This window comes from Botryllus schlosseri, chromosome 1, assembly GCF_051294905.1.
Source record: "Botryllus schlosseri isolate E-star chromosome 1, Bs_hap1, whole genome shotgun sequence".
NCBI classification, from domain to species: Eukaryota; Metazoa; Chordata; class Ascidiacea; order Stolidobranchia; family Styelidae; genus Botryllus; species Botryllus schlosseri.
The window spans coordinates 3590728-3615133 of NC_137236.1; the positions used below are offsets into that span (position 1 = coordinate 3590728).

Sequence of the window (24406 nt, forward strand, 5' to 3'; positions counted from 1 at the left end):
GAGCATAGTCGGTAACTACGTGAAGCACTATGAATTCCGACAGTTTCAGGTGCAACACTGATCGGTGGTGGTCATGGGGAACACTGGCCGGATTCCACACTTGACCCGAGAATTCGGCCGTGGTAGATCTCGTAGCGGTACCGGTCACCATGATTGGTTACTGTAATGTTTGCCGGTGAACTTGGCACTTTGAGTGGTTGTCAATGTTGTACGGGGGTCAGGGCATGCGTAGATCACACAGTCACGGCGTGATTAGATCACAGATTGCGTAATTGCGGGAAATAACGCAACGCTCTTCACTTGGTGAACTCGGCCCTTGGAGGAATTGGCACTAGAACACCTTCGCATTAGAAATGCATTTAGTATGAATGAACAGTATCAAAAAGGAAATTTAAACGTGTCGTGGCTCGTGGTAGATCTCGTAATCTTGGGATCCTTCAACCGTGTTATCGAGACACCCTAATCCCAGAGTGGAATCGTCTCTCCAAAGGCAAAAAATAATTTATTTTGACGTGATCATGCGAAACATTTGTTGATGAGGAACACTGGCTTGTCGTGATCGATAAACGAAGAAGCGCCGCTTGATGTTCCACAGTTTTGATCTCACATACAACGCCAAGATCCATCTTCTCAAAACTTACACGACACAGGCCCGTGACTCACGCCATCGATTCCAAGCAGATCGCGCGTGGTCGGCATATGAGCGCTGTGTTATTTCCCGTGTTTACGCAATCCGTGATCTAATCACGCCGTGACTGCGCGATCTACGGATGCCCTGACCTCCTTACAAGATTGACGAATCACTTGATAATACTATTATTAGTTTGATAATTCATATTAATAGCTGTAAATACACTTCATTTCAAAATTTCCCGAGGGCCGAATTCACCAAGTGCCGAGTTTGTGCGGCCGAATTCACCAAGTGCCGGGTGCATCGGCAACCATCTGCCCACTTACAGCACGGCCCACTCCTAGGCTTTTTAAGACATGGCTATGCGAATCAGATGGCGAGGAGGAGCCTAGATAAACGGCCAACACTTCGGTAGGAATTATGGAGTAGACGTGTCAGGCTCGAACCCGCAATTCATTGGTGTTTAGCTATAATGGAACGTACCACTACGTTTCCTCGCCATACCTTGTAAAATGAGACCGTAGCATTTGGCATTTCGTGTGGCAATTGACTTTTGTGTGGAAAATTGTGTTCGTCTTAGAACTTATCCGAAACTTTTATTCCGCCATAGATTGTATATGATAAAACGATATCGGAATTGATCCTAGAAGAATTCCAAAGCAACTCACCACAAAGGAGGATTTAAAGAAGTTTGATGGAAAATTGAATGAAAGCAAAAGCCTTTGCAAGAGATGTGGTATGTTGAATCTGTTTTGGTATTTTTAAATAGGCCTACTTTGTTGTGCCGATAGCAGACGGTATATATAAACGTAAGATGTGGAAGCTATCAAGGTGTTTTTAGAAATTCAGTCAGTCAAAGTGGACGATCGTATTGCTTGGATTATATTTAGGCTTATTTTAGCATCTTTGAGATGCAACTCTGAACGTGAACGGTCATGAACAGTAGGGCTCTTCAAAAATGACTTTTTTTCTCAAATCGTACTGGCTACTTGATAAAATTGTTAGGTTACCTAATTTAAGCCTACAAACAAAATATGGTTCAAATCCAGCCAGTATCCGCTTTGCTACAAGAGAAAAAAGTTCCTATTTATTATATAAAAATGAATAATAAAAAATTTGAAGATTTTCTGTTAACCCCATGAAAGTGTTAGGCTGTCTATAGAAACGATGCTCACCAAATTTGGTTCAATTCCAACCAGTGGAAGCGGAGTTATTGCTGTCGAAAAATTTGGATTTTAATAAAATAGTACTTACGGTGAGCACAACTTTAATAAGTAAACAAAGAATCGGTCACCGTAAATACTATTTTATTCAAATCCAAATTTTTCGACAGCAATATCTCCGCTTCCACTGGTTGGAATTGAACCAAATTTGGTGAGCATCGTTTCTATAGACAGCCTAACACTTTCATGGGGTGAACAGAAAATTTTCAAATTTTTATTATCTATTTATTTTTATATAATAAATAGAAACTTTCTTCTCCTGTAGCAAAGCGGTTACTGGCTGGAATTGAACCAAATTTTGTGTTTAGGCTTAAATTAGGTAACCTAACAATTTTATCAAGTAGCCAGAACGATTTGAGAAAAAAAAGTCATATTTTAAGAGCCCTAATGTCCATGTCAGAGAAACGTTTTAGGGTAGGCCTACTCATATGTCTCGCAGCGTTCTCTACATAATTGTCAATTGCGATACAAACTGTTTGCTTGTATTGGTAAAGCCATCCAACTTCGAATTGTAAAATGTTGGGAGTCTTGATATCAAATTTTTGAAAGGTGCACTTTGAGAAGATTTCGGAATCTGTCAAATTATACAAAAATTTAGCAAATTCTTTGACATATTTCATCTATTTGGGACTCGATCAACGTAAAAGAATTGGTAATCATTTTATACAATATATTGTATTTGTAGTTGAAGTATAGTAATAATTCTTATGGTTACCGCACTTGTAACGATTCACGGCCATAACTAGAATAATTAGAATGATGTAACTTTCAAATTGTCATGCATTTTGCAACAACATTGTTCTCAATTTTCAAGGTGCTGACCATTCGAGCAAGAATCACCCACCGGGAATTCACGATCCGTAAACGCGGCCGACTGTTTCTCTCCTCAAGCGGAAGCGACAGAGAAGAGGAACGAAGAGAAAAAAGGAGCAGAAATAGCAAGAGTGTGACAAGTCGCGTCCGTTCGCTTTAATGCGTATTTCCATCCGCGAAGTAGTAGGTGGGAAAACTAATGGGCGTTTGGTTAGCGCTTATATAAGGTTGACTCCAGCGCTGTATTTGCTAAATGTTGCTATGAAATAGGGGTGGTGTCATTTGGTATCAATATTGACTATTGAAAGACCATTTGTTAGTGGTCATGGGTTTGTTCGGCCAGTATGCAGTAATTTCTGATGGTCACTTCCCGGGGTTCTGTTCTCTAACCCCTCATGATTGTTATTCTGCTTCTAGTAAGACTGTCGATTCTAATGTTTTATCGTATCATTTGTCGGAGGTTTCGCTCGCTTTATTTACAACGTCAATTACTGGCTGAGTATCACTACAGCCTAAGAAACTGCACCAATTCTCATTTTAATGTCTTTGCTGGTTATCTTGCTGTCAATTCTAATAATTTATTAATGTCTATACCAGTGCCGCCACTCAAATGTTTTGTTCTCTGTACACAATATTATTAGGTCTTCAGCTTTCCATGCAGAGTATCATTCCACTTTCTAGACTTGAGTATATATCTCTCCAACTAGCTGCCAAATAACTGATTCATTTGGATTGTTGAATTGATCATTTTGGACAGAATGTGAAGAAATTTTAGTCAAGAATTCTTTTTGTGTTAGTGGCTGTTTTCAAAGAGTGCTGAAGTAGTCATCGTTGATCTTGATAATCAAGTAGAAGTGACGATTGAAGTCAGTTCTCTAGTCATATAATATTAAAAAATATAATAATAAAACTTGAAAACTTGAGTGGAAATAGTTCAGAATCGAATCCATTTTAGTAAGTATGGGCGAAAAAAATGTAGGAGTCATTCGTTAGTCGCTACCTCTGCCATTTTCGCAGTACGAATGTCTTAGCTATTAATCATCATTTTCATTTTATTTCTGCAGGGTGTTGAAAAGAAAAGGCCGCATGCTGGTTATTTAACTGGCTCATCAGAAGATGAAACCTGATTATAAGGACTGTTTTCACTTTCTTTCTAAAGACATTCGTTCGTTTGTTCGTTTTATTTTTATAACGGCATTATTGCCAATTCGTTTGAAGTTAAATTATCACAAATGTGATTAATATGTAGTAAATAATGTGGTGTGTGTACGCAGCCGTGATCAGGTTAAGCCCATAGTGGTTGAAAACAGGTTATTATATCAGGATCTTCTTCTTCTAACGTAGGATCTACATTCTACTCACCATGTTTAAAGGCTGTAGCATCTGCATAATATTTACATTATTGAAGGACATGGAAAAGACGTTGAATTGAGTCGACACAAAATCCCCCTTTCTACGACCTGCCAAGATCTAATATCTACTAAATCGGCTCGGCTTTTCTACATCTTTGGTCTGTACTGTGTTTGCTGGGGCTCAAATAACTAATTATTATATATTTCAAATCAATTCCATACATTTCATAACATGAAAACGCAGGCCAATACAACAAAAAAATCACGGAAATTCCAGCCACTACTCTTCAAGTCTAAGATGCATATACTCACTAGGAGTCATTAACAATAGTCTTGAGTTATAATGAGTTTTGGATAATGTCATAATAATTACAAATTAGTCACAATGGACAGTAAGAGTAATTTATAGAATGTCAAGCAGCAAATCATAATATCTCAGTAAAAAGGGAATATTGAATCACATCCATGAGATTATCTGAAATTTCGATTGTTATGGATTGACAATTTGCCTCTTTTTCGGACAGTCACTTAAAATCAATTAATCACATATCAATGATGAACGAGGTCATCAAGAGAAATGAGCCAATTATATTATGCTCGAAGCATTTAGAATCACCAAGGTAGCAGAAAACTTGGTCATTGGTCATAAAAGCCAGAAAAATCGTTGGCTCGGAGTATACAGCGACCGTCATTCTACAGAATAATATCAAGGCCTTGAAATATTTTGGTAATGAAAGTTTTAAACTAGGTAAGTATACCTTTCAACACACTCCAGAAGTCAACTGTACTAAAGATATAGAGAAAGATCACTAGATCATGATGGAACATGGAGAATCCTACATAATTGACATTACAATGGATTTGATATACTACACTGGTTGCCAGTGAACTCGGCACCTGGTGAAATCGGCGCTTGTATTGTGACGCAACGATGCCGCATGTCGGTATTGGTCTACTCGGTACATGTATTGCTAATTTGACGGATAGAGGGAATGATTGATATAATCGATGGACAATGGACATGGACAATTGGATATATGCGTTGAGATTGAAGTGGGGCCGCTACTGGTAGTCGATCTTTACAACCGGGTAAGTCGAATATTGCTAATTAATTCGATGTGAGCTATCAGATCTTAACTAAATTTTGTTTGCAGGAAGATGCCGTTGATATTGAAGTGGGTCCGCTACCGGTAGCCGATCTTAACAACCAGGTAAGTCGAATAGTGCTAATTAATTCGATATGAGTGATCAGATTTTAACTTATAATTTTGTTTGCAGGAAGATGATCTCATTGAGTCGTCGTTATCCGATGTGTCCGCTGCTCAGGTCAACTCTGAAATGTCATGCTCGGACGAGTCAACTAATAAAATATTGGAGGGTGTATCGCAAAGAGGATGAGATATGCTGTTTGACGACTAAAGTCGATCGTTATTCTTACACCAGGAAGATGAAAAAAAAACATGCCTCAATTCTTTGGAGATGCAAGAATCGTGCAAAATATATGTATTTTATTTATAGCTTTCAATACAATATCCATTGTAAAATAATATTTATTGAACTCGAAGACTTTTCGGGTGCCTCTTTTCAAGAGTTAACGGCACACATATTTTATTTATTAGTTGATTAGTTATTGATAAGTTCAGCTGTTAGGTTTATTAGAGATTTTATAAGTTCAATACAACACAACAATACTGATTTTGTATTAGCTGATTACTTATAGGAAGGTGTGATTTTGTCACAGGTAGCTTGGTCAGGAGCAAGGTGAAGGGTGACATTAGGGAAACATCCTGCTAACAAAATATAGTTGAAGGGCGATATTTAATTTATAATATCCGTTTCTTTGAAGGCAAAAACTGATTATTTTGGCCTTCATAAGTTTCGATGTGTTCATGGGAAACATTTATTGGTGTCATGGGGAACATTGTATTGTCATAAACTTGAAACAATAGAGATCGCACAGCATCTACGGTCAAACGAAGTGCCGAGTTCATCAAGTGCCGAGTTCACCAAGTGCCGAGTTCAAGGTGCCGAGTTGAAGGTGCCGAGTTCACTGGCAACCACTACACTACATTCATTTTGACAAATTTTTTAATTTTATATTTTTTTGGGGTTTTGTGAAGTATTTAATATCTATCATAATCCATCACACAAAACGTAAAGACAGTACACAGTACACACTGCACAGTACACATCTAACAATATAACACTTTTATCATTTTTCCATATATATGATTTTTATGTAATTTTATTATAATCAATTATTTTATAGGTGTAGGACGATGGTATATATTTATTTTATCCCGCGAGTCGATCCCAACTTGCGAGTAAATCCTTATAATAGCAAACAATTCAACAGGATGACGGCTTGAACACTACTGTAGTCAAATAACCTACGCATTCAAATCCATTCAACCAGTAATTTGTGCCGTAAAACATTCCTCTTCGGAAATATGTATTTTCGACGTGACATTTATGGCATTACCATTGTTTTCGTCGATTTGTGAAGCTTTATGCAACTGTTTTGGTTACTTAATTGTAAAATGCATATTAGAAATAGTTTCATGAAATTTCATCGATTGAACATGAAATAGTCAGTTTGAATTCTAAAAGGAATAGCAGTAATTCTGCTCTGCACGTCTCCATTTTGTTGATGACGATTGACTGTTGTACACGAGTGACAATGTTGCATCTACAATGTTTTCTTCCACTCACTGGAAAACAATGGCCGCTGAATAAATCACTATCCCAGTTAATCAATTACGTCAGCAAACTATTCGGACTATGAGCAGAAAATTAACTGTTCGCACAGGTATGCCATAACAATGCACAAAATAGAATTCGACTTGCTGTAGAGTACCTGGGATCAGAGTCGGATGACTCGTAGGGATTGAATCTACAGGACGATTCGGCATTTAAATTTTCGCGAGACGATTCTCCCGTATCGTCGGCACACAATCCAATATACGGTAACATATTTAGTCACTACACGAGTTTCATGAAAATAAACCTGCAGACAACACATCGTATCGCGGGAGCGGTATTGGCTGGGACAGTGTACTTGCTAGAGGACTTTGTTAACAGTTAACATTTCGATTAAAGAACTTGCAGTGCTGTTGACAATATCGAGTATCAATGACACTCGAAAAGTAGTTATCGGCTTGTTTTATGGAAAGTCAAAAATATTGGTGACGATAGTGATAGTGACGGAACTGGATTTAATGACCTAGTTTTTGCGGACTCAGTAATTCTAATCCCAATCTAATTTGGAAAAATGTATAGCTATAACTACAGTTTTAATCTATTTTGAATAAAGTAACGCGATAATTATAATTCTACCATAAGTTGGAAATAACTGTGTAGCGTCAATTCTAATTCTACTGTATGCTGAAAGAAAATGTAACTATAATTATAATACTAATCAATTTTGCAAAATCAGGAAATCTTCTAGATGACCTAGTCTGACTGGAAATGAATCTGAAATCTTGTCGATTTGCAGAACAACTATTGAGCACATTCAAGACGAAGTTTACGAAAAATTTGTAAGTTGTCACTTGCGATTACCTAGGAAAAGTATTCGACAACCAGTCCCAGTAATAATATTTAAAATGCACATACTCCAGTACTTTTCAAACTTTCATTTACACTATTGCTACATGCATCCGAGTAAAAAATGAAGAGGATCACTCCAAAATCTGTTCGATAGTCTCTTTAAAAATTATGTGACAACATATTACGATCAATAACTATCTTTATTTCTCCCCCAGCAGCTAAACAATCCCGACGCATTAATTCTCGACCTACGCCGTATTGACATATAAATTCTTCGAGTATCTCATCAAATCTCAGTTTCATAATACAACAAATATTTCTCCCGATAAAATGAAATCTGTGTGGTATGAATGCAGCAAGTAATCAAGAATTGAAGTGACGCAATTATGCTGAAGATCAACTTCAGTATATATTGACAGAGGTGGTCAGTAACCAACTAACTCCATTTTTTTAAATAATAAAAATACGTTTTGCCCACTTACACTACTTAGTTAAGTAGTTATTAGTTCAGACTACTTCTACTTCTATTTGAAAACTTCAATTTTTTCAGCAAAACTAGGAGTGATATGAAAAGTAAGTTGCGTTTTGATATGAAATGATGCATGACAGCGCTATTATATTCTTGCAGAATAAACAAAGTCTTTTTTCCACAAAGCTACGTGTGATGCGACGGGTGTCGACGTTATGATGTCACTATCCGACATCACATCAGTTAGTATTTTATATCAATTTATATAATACATAGTTTGCGTCACAATATTTCTAAGCTGTTGTTGGAGACCGGATGTGCATGAGAATGGACCGACGATGTAATGGAAGGATAAATCTCGACTCTCATTTTAGAACGGCCAGACTTCGTAACATCTACTCACCTCCGATAAAAATCCCAGTCGAGTCGCTGCCATGCATCCGGTTCTCGGTACACTGAAATAAGAAATAAGTTCAAAATGCTTCTTAGTAAAAGATGTATTCACCCTATGCGCTGTTCCTGAGCCTATGGCGTAATATCTCAAACAGTCATAAGGCTCGAAGAGAGTTGAAATCATCAAAAATATAAATGAATTGTGTCCTACGATACACGGTGGTTTAGTTATGGTAAGTAAGCGTAATGAACTTGCGCTTATCTACTATTTTAAATCCAAATCCTATTCCTGATGATACATTCATCCAAGTACAAATCCGTATTTTATTTTGTCTCGCGTTCATATCCACCTCCAATTCGGTAATGAATGAAACTTGATCAAAAAGTCGCATGAAAATGAAAGTTACGTGAAATTCTAAGTCAAAGTACGGATGAAAATCCATCTTCAAATAAATCATAAACCATTATCTAAAGCAGTGGACGAAGGGTGCGACAGGGGGCGATGGCGCGTCAAAACGGCTATATTGGAGTAAAGTTGGAGAAATGACATTTTTTTTTAGTCAACCGATGAAAAGTTAGCTGAAACTTCGATATCGAGCCGAAAAGTTGACATTTTGTTTATTCAATCCGCTGGTGATTACAGTTTGTATGCCCATTTTTCGGTTCACCAAATTTGGGGGGCGATGATCGGTGTGGTGCTTGAAAAGGAGGCGTTGAGTCGAAAAACGTTGGCAGCCCCTGATCTGAAGCCAGGCAAAAGAGATGACACGTGACCTCAATACCATAGAGATGCATAGAGTGGATTCGCAAAATAGTGATATTATTTGTTTTAGTTTTCGTTCAAAAGCGGTGGCTTTCAAAGGGAACATTGTTGCGGCCAAAATGTTTTTCACACTCTCCACTTTCATTTCAGACAACATTATATTTAGAGCGCAGTGTCGTTTTAATGTGTTATAGTTATGTCAGTGGGCAGTGAAATGAGAAATTAAAGACAATATGATGCCCGGCAGTAGAATGCATATGACATATATCTAATCCGATTAGATATGGGAATGAGTGAAAGTAACTCTAATCCATTTGTAAAACATTCCCTGCAATATGCAGTTAATTAAATACTTATGTTTTCAATCGATTAAAATCACTAAATTTATATTCGATTCATATTCGCACCGGCTCCACGTTCTGTGAGATACTTCCCCAGAACGAATATGAACTCGCATATTCGTTTCGTATCAAAGGTAAATCGAACAAAGTCATCCCGAATGCTATTTTAAGATTCACAGTACTTGATTAGGTTGAACAAAACGATTTCGGAATTAATGCAATGTTATTGATTATAATTCAGTTCTACCTAAAAGAATGTACAATGTATATGAATGATGAAATGATTTGTATCAACGCCAATATAAAAAATGGGATACTGTATGACATAAAACCACGAATCCTGCCGAGAGATGGTCAGTAACGGAGTAACTCTACTTTATCAGACTACTCAAGTAGTGCTGTCCGCTTACATCGCTTAATCAAGAGGTCACCATTTTAGACTACTTCTCTTTCTACTTCTTGTCACAATTGTTAGTCCAAACTATTTACTTTATACAATATTGACTTTGAAAAGTATCGATTTGTTCCTACACTGTAAAAAATCTGGTAGATTTACTGGGAAATCTCTGTAAATTTTACAACAAATTACCGGTCGCAGCCAATAACTGTGTGTAGCTTGTAATTTTACATTTTGATATGTGATATTACCTTAGTTTAGCTGTGAAGTCAAGTTGCCAGAATTTCCTCGCAAAATTACTGACAGTTACTCGTAACTGCAGTTTACAAGGCTATTGGGAAGATTGATTAGCTTCATAATCGCTGCAGCCAATATATACGTGGAACTGAATGTTACTGATATATCATTCTCGTGGTGATTTGACTTGATTCAACCTCGTTCGCGAAACTGGGGTCTGTCGTACGGAAATTGTTGGCCCTAGTACCAATTTCAGTATAGTACATAGTAAGTAGGGTACAAGAAACAACTGACAATCGTAGCTAATGTAGTTACACCATAGCCATTATAATATATTATAAGGCTATATGGCTATACGGCCGTTCTCGCTGGTTACATTCGTTGTTACCAATGTTACGGATACGGCTGATAAGTTAGAAAATCAGTTTAGGATGTATAATATCGTTCGGGAAACTAGAAATATCAGCACCGCATGCTCAGTTGACCATTTGCTAATGGCGGACAAGGCGACCTGTAATAGGTTACAATAGGTTACCGTTACGCGTTACTGGTTTTCTGAGATTTGTAGTAAACAGCCAACGCACAACTGTGACATCACAAGGAGCGTCTCGTTTAGTAAGTACAGAAAGTAGTGAACAACACTTGGGATAAATATCAATTTATACGAAATTAGACGGAAAAGAAAGGAACTATATGTACTGATAAATGTTTCTGTATGAAAGAGAAATAACCTAAGTCAAACATTATAACGTGGCCAGCAAATATTATTGGTGGCATGTCAGCGGATGAATACGACTTATTTCGAAATCGTTCGAGTGTCGTATCGTTATCTGACCATTATTGAGATTTGAGCAAAGGGTGATGCGAAGCTTGTGCTTGAAGAAAGTGGACACGATCGTGGAAGATTCCTAGGAACGCTGAATGGGATACGCATCGTAAAAGGTACAGTACTACATAGTACTTGTTACCGTGAATATCTGCGACTGTGCAATGTGCACACCACTTTGATTTCATGATTGAAATATTTCATTCTCCGCATTCTCTGTTCTATTTTGGGATACTAGTCGACTTATATAGTGACCTGTGACACCACATACTCCGCCGCGGAGGAGTTGAAACTGTTGGCTTGTTTATGTCATTTTCGGGCCATAGCATAGAGATGTTTTCATCCACTGCTGGATTTGTTTGGCACACATGCCACCTCATATCCAGAGTGGAATTGGTGAGGATGAGGAACCTTTTGCTTCAATACATTGATAACGTAAGTCATGAATCTCTGCTATATCATGTACAAGGCGGAGCCTTCATCACACAATGTACCAGTACCGGTACTTCAAAACATGTTACCGTATATTTTTGTTTGCCTATTTGTCTTGGTAGTCTTTATAATGTCATGTCTAGGTTAGGAACTTTGCTTTATATAGCGACTTACTCATGAATTCTTTTTAGTGGAACTGCAAGATACTAGTTACACAGAAGGAATGAGGAAGATAAAAAGAAACAATTGGAAGTTTCTCCGGTGGTGGAATTAATTCACCTTTTCTTGCGACCGCTCGTGTTACTGCATGTCTCCTAAAGAAGAATTAGGCCTCCAGCAGCAATTCTTTTCCATCGATTACCACTTCATCGTGATATCAAGAATGAATATACAGTTTGTTCCAATGTCGTTTTGGGAGTGCGAAGAAAATTTTGCGATATTTTAGCATCGGGTTGCTTTGCGATAGGTATGGGTGTGCGTGAATTTACAAGCTGGTATGTATCCTGATTTGCAGGGACAGCATGTAAGTAGGTAGGTAGGTAGGTAGGTAGGCGGTCTCGGTCTCAAATGTACAGGAGAACATGTAGATTGGATATACCCGGAGGGGACTGTAACATTACAGTCTGTCGTGTAAAGTGAGATTACCGGACGAGTGTAAGTTGGATTTGCATTGACCAACGGTAATGTTAGATTACCACGAAATGTCTGGCTACCGTGCTTCCAAACATTTCGCGGTAAATCGAGGTTTTTATTTTTTACAGTGTAGCTCCGTAATCATCATCGTTTTAAGTGAAATTTTTATAGGAGCCGCCTCAAATAGCCCATGTATCACGGTGACTGCATGGAAATATCAAAGATTCCACTCACTTGCAGTGTCATTAGTCATTTTGCATTAGCCGCGAAGACATATCTTGCAATTTCGAAAGTAGGTATTTCCTATAAACTGCTAAAAGTATGCGGCCCTTCGACCAAATCTACTTTTTGGAGCTACTTACTTCACTACATTTCACAATAATACGTTTTCAAGTCAATTTGTGATTTCTTGGAAATTGCTACTTCTACTTGTATATCAGGAGCAGCTTACGGCGCCATTTATCGTTCTACATGAGTCTTAACTCCGACTACTCTGACTACCTCTAACCATTCATGAGCTCGTGTTCGTAACTCTCAGAACCGATAGGAGTCTGCTTGGTAACCAGATGTCGTAAACAAGCTGCATGAGGTATTAAATTTGTTTCATAGTTAGAAAAGTATATGAAAATGGTTTACAAGTTTCTTTGACTCATCGTCCCCTTATCAAGCTCGACATATCTTTATCACGTAGAGGTATTATCAGCAGCGAAGTAGTTGTGCTTTTCTGTAGTACTTATTATTATATACTTGTTTCGCTAACTCAAGTAGTTTTGTTCGTATTCTACCTCTACGTCAACAATTTTTTTATGGTGAATACTAATTTTTGCATACTTGACATTTTCAAGTGAAGTAGATTTTCACGCACTTCAATGATGCCTTGCTTCGAAATAGATATGCAAGCTCACAATCAGCAACTTGTGAGAGATCATGCCTGAATTTTGTACAACGATGAATCGTATCAAGAATGGGATATCGAATGAAACTAAAATTCATGAATACCGTTGGCTATCACGTAACCCTGGTAACGACACTATGTCATGCATGAAACTAAAGCAGTGCTCTTCAACCGGGGTTGTCGTACACACTAGGGTGTACCAGAATTTGCAAAGGGTGTACCACTCGGACGGGGTGTACAGGGGTGTACCAGATCCGAATTACAATGAGCCGATGGCTAGCTATCACTATGGCAGGTTTATGGGCCAGTACAGGTTGACGCACAGGTTAATGAGCAATATGGTACGATGTTATCTCAGTGTATTACTGTACACCGCATGATTGTGAGGTCATAAGCAAATATTTCTCCTATTCATTTAGCCGTCGGCAATAGATCAATGTTTCCGTTTGGTGTCGGAAAGTATGCTGTGCTGTGAACAGACATGTGTTCAGCTAGTCATTTGTCTTTTAGTGATGATTGAGGAAACCGCCGCGATAGCTCAGACTTCCTGGATCGGTACTTCCTACCCAACGTTAATAAATACCGCAATGCACATAAATGAAGTGACGTAGCCAGCCAGGGTCGAAACAGCTTCCATGTTGAAATCGAAACCCTTTTGTTTTAAAATGCAAATTTTATGTCCGGCTACTGGCTGGAATTGAACCAAATATGGTGTGTAGGCTTAAGCTAGGTAACCTAACAGTTTTATCAAGTAGCCAGTATGTTTTGAGAAAAAAAGTCATTTTTGAAGACCCCTAATGAACAGGGGTGTACGAGTTTTGAGCAAACGTTAAAAGGGTGTACCACGTCGAAAAATGTTGAAGAGCACTGAACTAAAGCCCCATGATTTCTGGCGTTAGTAACGAATTAGACCTGAATTGACCATTTCATTCAAAGTGATAGCGCTTATTTAATATACCTAATTAAACGTATCTGAGATACGATGCAACCACACAATGACTCACAGTATAAAACTTCCAACTCAGTATCGAGATCCTTTTGGAGTTTCTGCAATTCGGCTCCTTTTAACATATCATCTTCATCCCAGTATATCAATGCTACTTTCTTCAAATTGGAGTTGTTGACGAGAGACGAAATATCATCGAGTGAAGGACGGCATCCTTTTCGGAATATGCATCTGATATATTCGATCTGCAGCAAGAAATTATGACTATTAATATTGTGTATTACAATGATGCTTACCACTATTGTTGACCATTTCACCAGGGGCCATCATCTATTACAATATACTTTGGATCACCAGTTTGGACGGTTTAGTCTGACCCGCTAGGCGATTCTGAAAAAATGGCCGTATTATCCGACACATTTCTAATACATGTTGAGATATTTAGTCGGAAACACTTACATTCTCTCAAGTCAGAAAATGTTGAGCATGTTCATAGGCCACATTATAACCATCCGACCGTGTGGTTGAGGTTACACTGTAGTCACCATCAGCAACAAGTCACTGCCATATGGATACTAGTGTAACCATAAATCCTCTTTTCTTTTTTGACTTTTTTTTTTAAAGTGATCTGGCAACTGTAGGTGTGTTACCTTTTTTCAAATATCATCGGCTTACTTGTCAAATTGTCTAAAACAGCGGTGCACACCAAATTTGACTCAACTCCAACCAGTGGAAGCCGAGGTCGGTCAAATTGAAATTGAAACAATAGTATTTACGGTGACCAATTTTGTCACACAGACATGATCAAAAATAGTGTTCCAGGTACGCCCCGTGGCAGGGATGTCTTTTTCACTTGTTTTCATCTTGATACAAGCCTAGGGTGGCTTTTGGATTAAGACATCGCCAGTAAACGAAACAAATATACGACACAGTCTACCTGGAAATTGGTCCACTTCGTTGAAATAGACATGTCAAAACGATGGTGAGATAATTTTCAAATAGAGTTGGCCTACTTTACACACCGAAATTAACAACCACGAAAAGAAAATGAACGAAGGAGCAGCTAAAATCCAAGTAAATATATTTCTCAAGTGATCTATATTGTTGGGCTGTCCAATGTAAATTTCAACACGATACAATTTGATATTATATGATATTTTAATAATTGATCTGCACCACTCCTACAGTACTATGAACTTATAGGCACCGTGACAGATCTTCTTCCTATCAAAAGTTATCGTCCACTATTCATGCCATCCTCCTCCATATTCAGTTACTGTAATCTAATTGAGTCCATGTATCGTGGTAAAACACCAATGCCTTTTATAACTCTATGACAAGGGGGTCCTGGTGACATTAAAAGACCAGAAAATTACTAATGTGCTTAATAAGCTCACTGGATTACCATTTGGTTACCATGAATCTCGCATATGTGAAGTATCAGAAATGTTTTTCAACTCATAAATACTATTCAGTGGCACAGCCCGTTCTGAATTACAATCGGTACCATTTTCAACGCCCTGGATCAGTCAATGTCAAACAGTAGAGAAATATCCGAACACTGAGCTGCTGAGGAATGCAACTGATGTCTCTGTGGATGAGGTTTTGGTAATGGCGACTTTGCAATCGGTAAAAACTTTGAATCGAGGCAGAGAGTATGCCCTGCATAGCTAGGATAGATTTCATCAAATTTAAATTTGCCTGACAAAAAATACTTCTAGATAGGATTATCACTTGAGAAATACATTTACATGTATTTTACCTTCTTGTCAGTTCATTTTCTTTTCGTGGTCGTTAATTTTAGTGTGTTAAGTACTATATTTGAAAATTATCGCACCATCGTTTTAACTTGTCTATTTCAATGAAGTGGACCAATTTTCAGGTAATCCGATGTCGCCATTCAAACCCCACCCTAGGACCTTGTCAAGATCAAAACAAGCGGAAAAGACATTCCTGCCACTTCATGCGTACCTGAAAAACGATTTTGGTGATGTCGGTATGACGAAACCGGTCACCGCAAATACTATTACTTCGAAAATGACCGAAATTTCAATTTGAGTGACCTCGGCTTCTACTGGTTGGAATTGAGTCAAATTTGGCGTGCAACATTTTTTTATGTAACCTGACAATTTGACAACCAAGCCGATAAAATTTAAAAAAAAAAGTTTTTTTCAACACCCCTAAGGAGCACGCTCAAATGCCCTCTTTTTGAGAATTTGTCCTCTTTTTTGAAAATTATGGTAAAATGTATGTGAAAATTCAACTGGAAATAAGTACGGAAGTAACGATCCGGCAGGTCTTTCGAGAGTTGAGCCAGAAAGGTGACCTTTTTTCTTTAACCAACTACAAACATGGATTAAATTAACCATTTTTCCGGATTTTACTCCGGTATTGTAAGTATGAATTTTTTTAAAGGTGTCCATTTCAGATTCCCAAAATGTGGTAACCCTAATTGACACTAAATTCCGAAATTACGATTTAAAAAAAAAGCAATCATTGCAATATGCCAAGGTATATCGTCGATAAAGCCTCTGTTTAGCAATTTATTTTTGTGTAAAACGAGGGCATTGATTTTGAAGCAATCTTTGGAATCATTTTACTACCAGCCCGCGAGTGCTCTGAAGGTTCGAATTTGACCCGCAACACCAGTTGAATTTGACACCCCTGCTTTAGATGAGCAATTTACCAGGAATCACGAACTCCGCAACTGCGGTGGATATCTCGGGCATGGAATATAAGTTTATTCATGTGGAGGGGACTCGTAGGCCTACTGTGCGGCAGAATTCTATGATAAACGTGCAATGGTGGGAGAAGAACGTTCAATATATCCAATGAAGCTAATACTGGATGATAAGTACTACCTTCTTTTGCTGACAAGCTTCCAACGTCTTCCAGAATTCATCTGCTTCTCCAACGTAAAACATGGCATGGATATTGCCAAAAACGGAAATTGCTGTCCTGCGCTCCAAAATTCGGCTGTAATCCTGGTCAGGTATCAGGCCATTCACGGCAATATCCAGGAGATCCAACTAAAATGTGAAAACAGTTATTCCCAGACTTTAATATAGCCGCCAAAGAAATGATTGGGTTCGAAGTCATATAAAATGATAGGTAAATATAAAGCTAATAAAGGCATTTAAAAATACTTTGGGAATAGAATCAGGATCGTACTTGATACTTTTTCCAGCAAGTCTCAATCAACGACCAATCGATGTTTTCTTCTTCTTCCGTGCAATTGAGCAGGATCTTGCTTATCTGAACACAATATTGATTTCATTAGGTAATATGACGTAATTGTCTTGATGTTTTCTCATTTGAATAATTATTCATATTGGTAGAGTTCAATACTGATTCGTTAGAATTCTTCGGTTCTCCATAATGCATTTGCTACATCGGTTTCAGTCTCATTCCAGAGTTTGATATCTTTTAAAAATATACTTCTATCCATTGTACAAACGTATCATATAGAAGGTGGTGGTCAAACCAGTCACCGTCGTTACTCAAGTAGAAGTGAGAGTAGCGATATACAATTAAGTAAAATATAATTATTGTAGGCCTAGTTTCGCGTAAAAATGATAACTGCCTAATAGAAGTAGTCTGAAATCTTAGCTACTTGAGTATGTAGGACAAGTAGATAAATCTACCTGAAGTGCTACGACAAGTAGAAGTAATTCGTTACTGACCACCTCTAGATAAATGCTGTAAGGAACGCTGGATAGCGTATGTAGCGATTTCGCTTATGTTTACGCAAAGGTTGAATTTTACCAGAGCAGTAAAACATATACAACATACCCTATTTTTAATATTATCTACCTGCTTTCGAAACCTAGATTTTGAGCAGGCATTGTTGCTTTTCAACTGAAACTACGCCAATGCTTGAGCGCACATTGCGAGATGATCAGTAGCAATCTGCTTCTACTTCTTAAAAGTATGTGTCTGATGTAACGATTTCACTTATGAAATTGATGCAAAATTATATCAGAAACATGTACTGCACTCTAAAATGATGTGGTCTCAAATAGAAGGGCAAAACGAAAACAAATATTTGGCTCCAGCCGTTTTCTTCAGAACGCCGCCGTAGTGAAGCTGCAATTTAATGAAATTTCAGCACGACCTTCACGCTTCAGCAGTCATTCAGAGATCGAACTTTATATAGTTGTCAGCATAAGCGCCGACTTTTATTTATTTACGAGGTGGCGAAGTCTTGTGACGTCATAATTGTTCCATATCGATGACGTCATCGTCGCACGAAAACGTACTTTACCACATGCCGCTGGTGTGCGTGCAGCGTTAAACCATTCGCGTGACATTTTAATACTGGCCTTGCACTCATTAATATCAAACCATGCAGTCGAGATATTAAATGGAATCTAAAACGGTACGATCATTTGAAGTGTTGAAGTGCCGTCCGACGGAATCTACAGTTGCATCGATGTTATTCACGCGCAAGGCGCAATGCCCAGTGCGACAGTGTGACTATAACGACAGTGTGACTGACGACAGTGTGACTAACGGAATACACTACGCACTGGCCTCGCAAGTAACACACGACAACCCTCGAATACTTCAAGCAGACAATGATGATGATTACAAACGCGAAATTGCGCAGCCAATCAATAATTGTCTATTATGGTCTCTTGCTTTGCGTTGACCAACTCGCATCGCGGCAATTGTTTGATGATTAAGACATCCGTGCATTTCCCGATTCAAGTTCGCGTAGCATTTCGGGAGTACATCGGTCAATTCGTAAATTCAATCGGCATGTCGACAGCCGCCAACGCATACTAATTGAATTACGTGTTGACGGCCGCCCAAATTTCGTTTTACGGCCGCGGGTTGGCCACCCTTGGGCTAGAAATAATTCCACTTTCGGAGGCATGCCGCGATCTTACCAATAGAAATCCACTGTCTATCTAATGCCTAATAGTTTAATATTCGATAATGTTATTCTCGATAGGAGTACATCCAGCAATCATCAAGTTTATCGGAATGTAAAAGGTTCCCTGTTCAAACGAATCAAATAAATCAGAATTTGTGCCACCCGTGATGCATCACGTTAATAATGAAAGGAAGACTGAAAAATGACTTTGTGCGACAATTTCGGAGTACAAATGTATCAAGTAGATAACAAGAAATATGGATGAAGGCAAATAAGAAAGCGTGTAATCTAATCAGTATCGCCACGAATCGGTTGTGAGTGTGACACTGTATTGAGTGGCTTTCGTCGCGACAATTGTTTTCTCATTATATCGGTGTTTAAGCTGTATTGCTGCATCTCCCGTTTAATGTCACGGGCAAAATCAATCTGCGACGAAATTAATTCCAATTTGCAGGCACACACCAACACACCCTCCAATTCCGCGCTACAATTACCTATCACGAAGCTAGCTAGCTCATGAATGGTTTTGTAAACGAATATGGGTGCACATAATTTAGATTTTAGAAAAGCAGAACGTATATTTGGGCGCTTGGTCGGATGAGAAGATCTAGGATGGTGCTACTCAGCACACGCTAGGCGCGTAGTCAGTCGAAAAATTAGGGGGATTTGGATTTTTTTCAAATTTGCCGATATAGCATCAAATCAATTAGGGGTCAAGTACATGCGTAAATGGCGATCATATAATCTCTTCGTGTCGACGATTTTAGGCGTATGATAAGCTTGCCAGAGTCCGGAATTGCTGTCAATTAGCGAGTCACTGATCTCTGGTGAACAATTAAATACGCGCGAGTATTACGCAGTCACGGCGACAGTTTTCGCAAATAAAAATGTCCGAACTTGATTGCCCCGATTTCAAACCTTTGTCGTATTTCAGAACTCAAGACATGATACACATCTGCTTGTCGTTACGTTCTAGTATAGTATTAGGGGGAGTAAATTTCGCACGTTAAAGTCTGTTTGCAGCGATTTGATGTTATTCAGTTTCGCGGTGTCGCTTTTCAATCAATATGACATAAAACAACAACTAATTAGCGTAAATTCGACTGCATTGTCTCGAAACCAGCGACAGACAGGAACCAAAGCAAGCTAGGCCCGAGATGTGATAGTTAGGCCATACGCCAGCGATGATATCTTTCACTCCAGGCCTATTACAGATGCTATTGTGTATACGTCAGCGATTATATCGTGCACATTTAAGCGATGATATAGTGTGAACTGGGCCCATTGCAGATGCGATTGTTGAAACCTGCGGAACCAGGCTTGATCGACAAGAGATAAATCAGGCTAGCGACGATTGCCGCACACGGGAATGAATGACCTAATTCCGCGACCATTTCAGCGCGAGATAATCACAGATTCTTCGCGCTAATTGACAACACGTTTCTCGCGAACCCGCCACGCGGAACACTGTTTACACAATTATTGAATTGCAACTGTTGCAATTGCAAGAGTTAGAATGATCATTTCAAAATGACGGGGTTTCGCGTTTCAAGTAGGTAAGTTCGACCCCGTGGCTACGCGCCTGGCACAAGCGCGTATCGAAATCGAAGACGTCTCTAACGAGGTCGCATCGATTCGCCTGATTACTAATTTCTGGTCACAAATCACTTGGGCGTTTGAGCATTTTTTACGAGGTGGCCGCCACCTCGTAAATATGGTCACGAGGTGGCTGCGCCACCTCGTAACCTCGTAATTCGGCGCCTATGGTTGTCAGCCAATTTTATGAAGGAAATATGTCGTACACGTCAAGGTGGTTTAGATTCCGCGTTCAACGGAAGATGCTCAGTGAGGAGATTTATGTCAAAATCGGGCCTAGTGTATTCTATTTCTTCAGGACAGAAATAGATGATGCTCAACAATTTTCTTATGAATAAACAATATTTTATGCATAAGAATAAGACATGATTCTAGACTACTTTTACGCAAAATTGCTTACTTTTCACGGAATGGATTTTGAGAGATAGAAAGTGGTTTTGTGTTACGTTTGTATCACTGTGATGTGTGAAACCGTCTCAAGAAATCGCAATAGACGTCATGGTAACTTGAATCTAATTTCCAAGATTATACAAATTTGCAATAATAATCATTTTTAGCAGGGCATGGTATGGTATGGTATGGAAGTATGGTATGGAAGTATGGTATGGTATGGATCGATATTTCGGTATGGACTATGGAAGAATGCAAGTATGGTATGGAATGGAAGATTTTAATCTATGGTATGGAACGACATTTCCATACTTCCATACTTTGGTGTTTTATACATTTTATCGTGATCTGTGCAAGCTTCATGAAGAGTACGTTGATCGCTGCTCACGGAATACGATCGCTTTTGTTATTTGTGAACGTGAACTATTGAACGCTCTGTAGTTACAAATACGCACTTGTGCAACGGTTTTAGGAGCACTTGGAATGACATGATTTTCTGATATATTAATGACAACAGTAATGTTAATCTGATATTCTATTGAGTCTAGACACGACGTCTCCGAGCATAGTCTATCATGTGACGCAATAATTGGTAATGTAGGCAACTCCAACTATACCTCATTACTTGAGTGACGACAGCTCACAAGCAATCATGATGCAACGTACTAATTGCTCAATGCGATTGATTATTACATTTCTTCTTCAACATTGTACGCTCCGCACATATATACTATTTGCATTATTGGTCATATTTCAAACGCTCTCGCATTAGGATTATAAAATAGGGAGTGGGGTAGACATAGTTTGAAATTCTAGCCACGCTAACCCCAACCAAATGCTGTACTAATAATCACGCAGATCGCTGCAGTATTGATCGCATGTAGCTGGGATATTATATGGGTGCACCTATATTATAAATTATTTTGCGAGTATTTGCTTCAAACTTGCATGATCATCACGCCAATGTACCGGGAATGCGATGATATTCTTATGGAGCAGTGGCGGGCCACTTCGCCAGTCGGTGTGCCGGATATAGGAAAATTAACTACTTGGCAAGCCGGATTGCTGAATTGATACATTATTCGCGCATATGTACAAGGAATAAATGGTATTTAATGAATGTATTTTATCGACAGCAATGTCACTTCAAAGCCATTTCTCGCCGATAATGACAATACAATGTGGATTTAAGAACAGCATTGTCATACAGGCGCCGCCATGTCTGCTTCTCTCTGATCAACTAACTCACGATGCCATCCTTAATTAAGATTTCAAAGCGTTTCATAAGTCCGGTACCCAAAATTTATCAAGATATCAATTCATTATAGGCTTGAGTACATCATAAATGCCAATAATGCAAGTCTTCTCGCTTTGACGAACTTACGCGTAAGATCCAATCTCGCACGCTGCGCAGTGCGCACACCTATATAATTACATACGCAGTCACTAAAATTTGACGTTCAAGCAAGTGGTGGGGTATCTCGGCTGACTGGGGCAGCGGGCCACATTATCATGTAAGACGGGAAACTGTCCGCGGCCAGACAAAATCTCGTCGCGGGCCGTATACGGCCCGTGGGCAGTATGTTACCCGTCCCTTTTATGGACGGTCCTAGATAACAATCTGCTGACTCTCATTTTTCTCGCGGAAGCTGTAGAGTAGACTTACACGGCACCTCACCACCGTGAACTAAACCTCACCAAAAGAGACTCTGTAAAACTATTACCAGGAATTAGATTCGCATCATGGCTAGTTTAGGAAATAATGACAGTCCGAAATATCAATAATATAGGTGCTAGAAAAGGAGATTACTTGTGATATTTCAGTATTTGAAAGTATGGGATATGTATCAAGTATGGTATGGAACTATTTTGGTATGGTATGGAAAATTGCAAGTATGGTATGGAGAGAGTAAGGCAAGTATGGAGTATGGAAAATTCTCGTTCCATACTATACCATACCATGCCCTGATTTTTAGTTACTCGCAGAGACTCATCTCGTAATTTACAAAGTAACCGCTAGCGATAAATCACAAAACACTTACGAGCGATCGACCAAAACTACTTTTCTAAAATCAAGTACTTTTCAAACTTGTCACTTTCTACCTCAACTTGAAGTAGTTTTAACACATCGTGGACACATCTATTTCTCCATATAATTGCATATAAAATTAAAACGTATCTTCTACTCATCACGATTATCAAGGCTGACTACTTTCGCCACATCTACGTACAATCGAGACCCGACTCGCAATACTAGAGATGCAAGTAGAGTATAAATTGAGAATAGAAGTTTTTGTCGAACACTGATGAGCGGATTTGAAATTTCAAAATACAAATCCTCTTCAAATCCACAATTAAATTTGTCTTAACTCCAAGTCCAAATACGATAACGGCTGAAATTTGTCCAAAAGTATCATGGAAATAAAACAATATCAGGAAATATTTTACAATAATATAATAGGAAATGCATGTAATACCATCTCTAATTTACAATCAGATATCTTCCGCAAATCATCCTGCTTGGCCAACAGCTGTTTTTGTTCATCGAATTTGAAGAATTCTGCATCAAAAAGTATTCCAAAAAATGCAACTTCTGCTAAGCGAATAACCCGATCGAAAGATAGATTGGATTCCTGTGAAAATAAAATGTTGTCAGTTACGTCACGATCCACACCAACAAGAAACTCTCAGAGGCACGATCATGCATGATAGATTAATGTTACTACTGAAGGCTAGTGCGGGTGAAGCGATGGCTATGATGCTTGTCCGTTGGAAAATGCGATGTGAAAGAAACACAATCCTTATATTTTTGAAAGATGAAACCTAACATTTCAAATGGACTTGATAATCAAAGTACAGTGTCAGCAATTTTTTTTTATAGATTCATGATGTAAAAAATCTTCACCTATAAAATCAGCACAAGTTTTTAGCTTACTATTCTCAACAAAAGCATCTCGTCTTCATGACTCTCATCAATACGTCATAATCTACATCCTGGCTACACTAACCCGCAAGGTCATCGTTGTACGTGCCTAGTGTAGCTGACAGCTTCGTACAATAAAGTCAGTGAAATGAGAGAAACTTCATTCCAATCATTAGAATGGACTCGTTATCAAAGTTGATTCATCTTGATATCAAACCTTGATGATGAAACGACCGTCAGCCGATCTACTTATCTTGATGACATCTTCTTCGTTCTTCAATTCAACATCCCATTCACCTACAGTCAGCCAGACAACCTGAATATTATCCAGATGTGAAACTTGAGATTGTGCATTGTATCGATCATCCACCATCTATCGTGACGTCATATCTCACATACAGTGACGACCGCATCATCACAGATCATCATGTGCTATACTGCTTTGATACGGTTCACTGATTTTAGTGACGTTTTTGCCGGTGGTAGCATTTCGCTACTTTAGTGGCTCGATATCTCTAAAAATACTGGTTTATATGAGGTGAGAAGTATCATGGCGGAATCCATAGAAAAAGTATAAGTATGGAGACAAAAATATTCTGGGCAAAATTGTGGATCTTTAATCAAATCGTAAGCACCCGGAACCGTAACCTGCATTGACACGAATTCATGGGCTAATTTCGTCTTTCTAATCATAGCGCGAAAATGGACAAGCGCGAAA

The 24406-nt window shown here is 38.6% G+C and overlaps 2 protein-coding genes and 2 long non-coding RNA genes across 5 annotated transcripts in view; 2 read left to right on the plus strand and 2 right to left on the minus strand.

The window, feature by feature from the left end:
* Positions 1-24406, minus strand: part of LOC145438686 (uncharacterized) — a 403715-nt gene that overhangs the window by 349252 nt on the left and 30057 nt on the right. The gene's annotated exons all lie outside the window — the stretch shown is intronic.
* Positions 1-24406, plus strand: part of LOC145450090 (uncharacterized) — a 77309-nt gene that overhangs the window by 7973 nt on the left and 44930 nt on the right. For both annotated transcript variants that reach the window (XR_013918433.1, XR_013918427.1), the window contains exons 2-4: positions 1242-1367; positions 2669-2854; positions 3732-4188. This is a non-coding gene — a long non-coding RNA (uncharacterized LOC145450090). The remainder of the gene's footprint in view (positions 1-1241; positions 1368-2668; positions 2855-3731; positions 4189-24406) is intronic.
* LOC145439999 (uncharacterized) lies at positions 10104-11834 on the plus strand. The gene is made up of 2 exons (XR_013915398.1): positions 10104-11110; positions 11618-11834. It is a non-coding gene; the product is annotated as an uncharacterized LOC145439999 (long non-coding RNA).
* On the minus strand, positions 17035-24367 carry LOC145442822 (uncharacterized). Its single transcript, XM_080320875.1, has 3 exons — positions 23906-24367; positions 23243-23398; positions 17035-17155 (listed from the first exon to the last, which is right to left on the minus strand). Exons 1-3 carry the CDS (start codon positions 24059-24061, stop codon positions 17060-17062), a joined length of 408 nt encoding a protein of 135 aa, XP_080177001.1. The 5' UTR covers positions 24062-24367; the 3' UTR covers positions 17035-17059.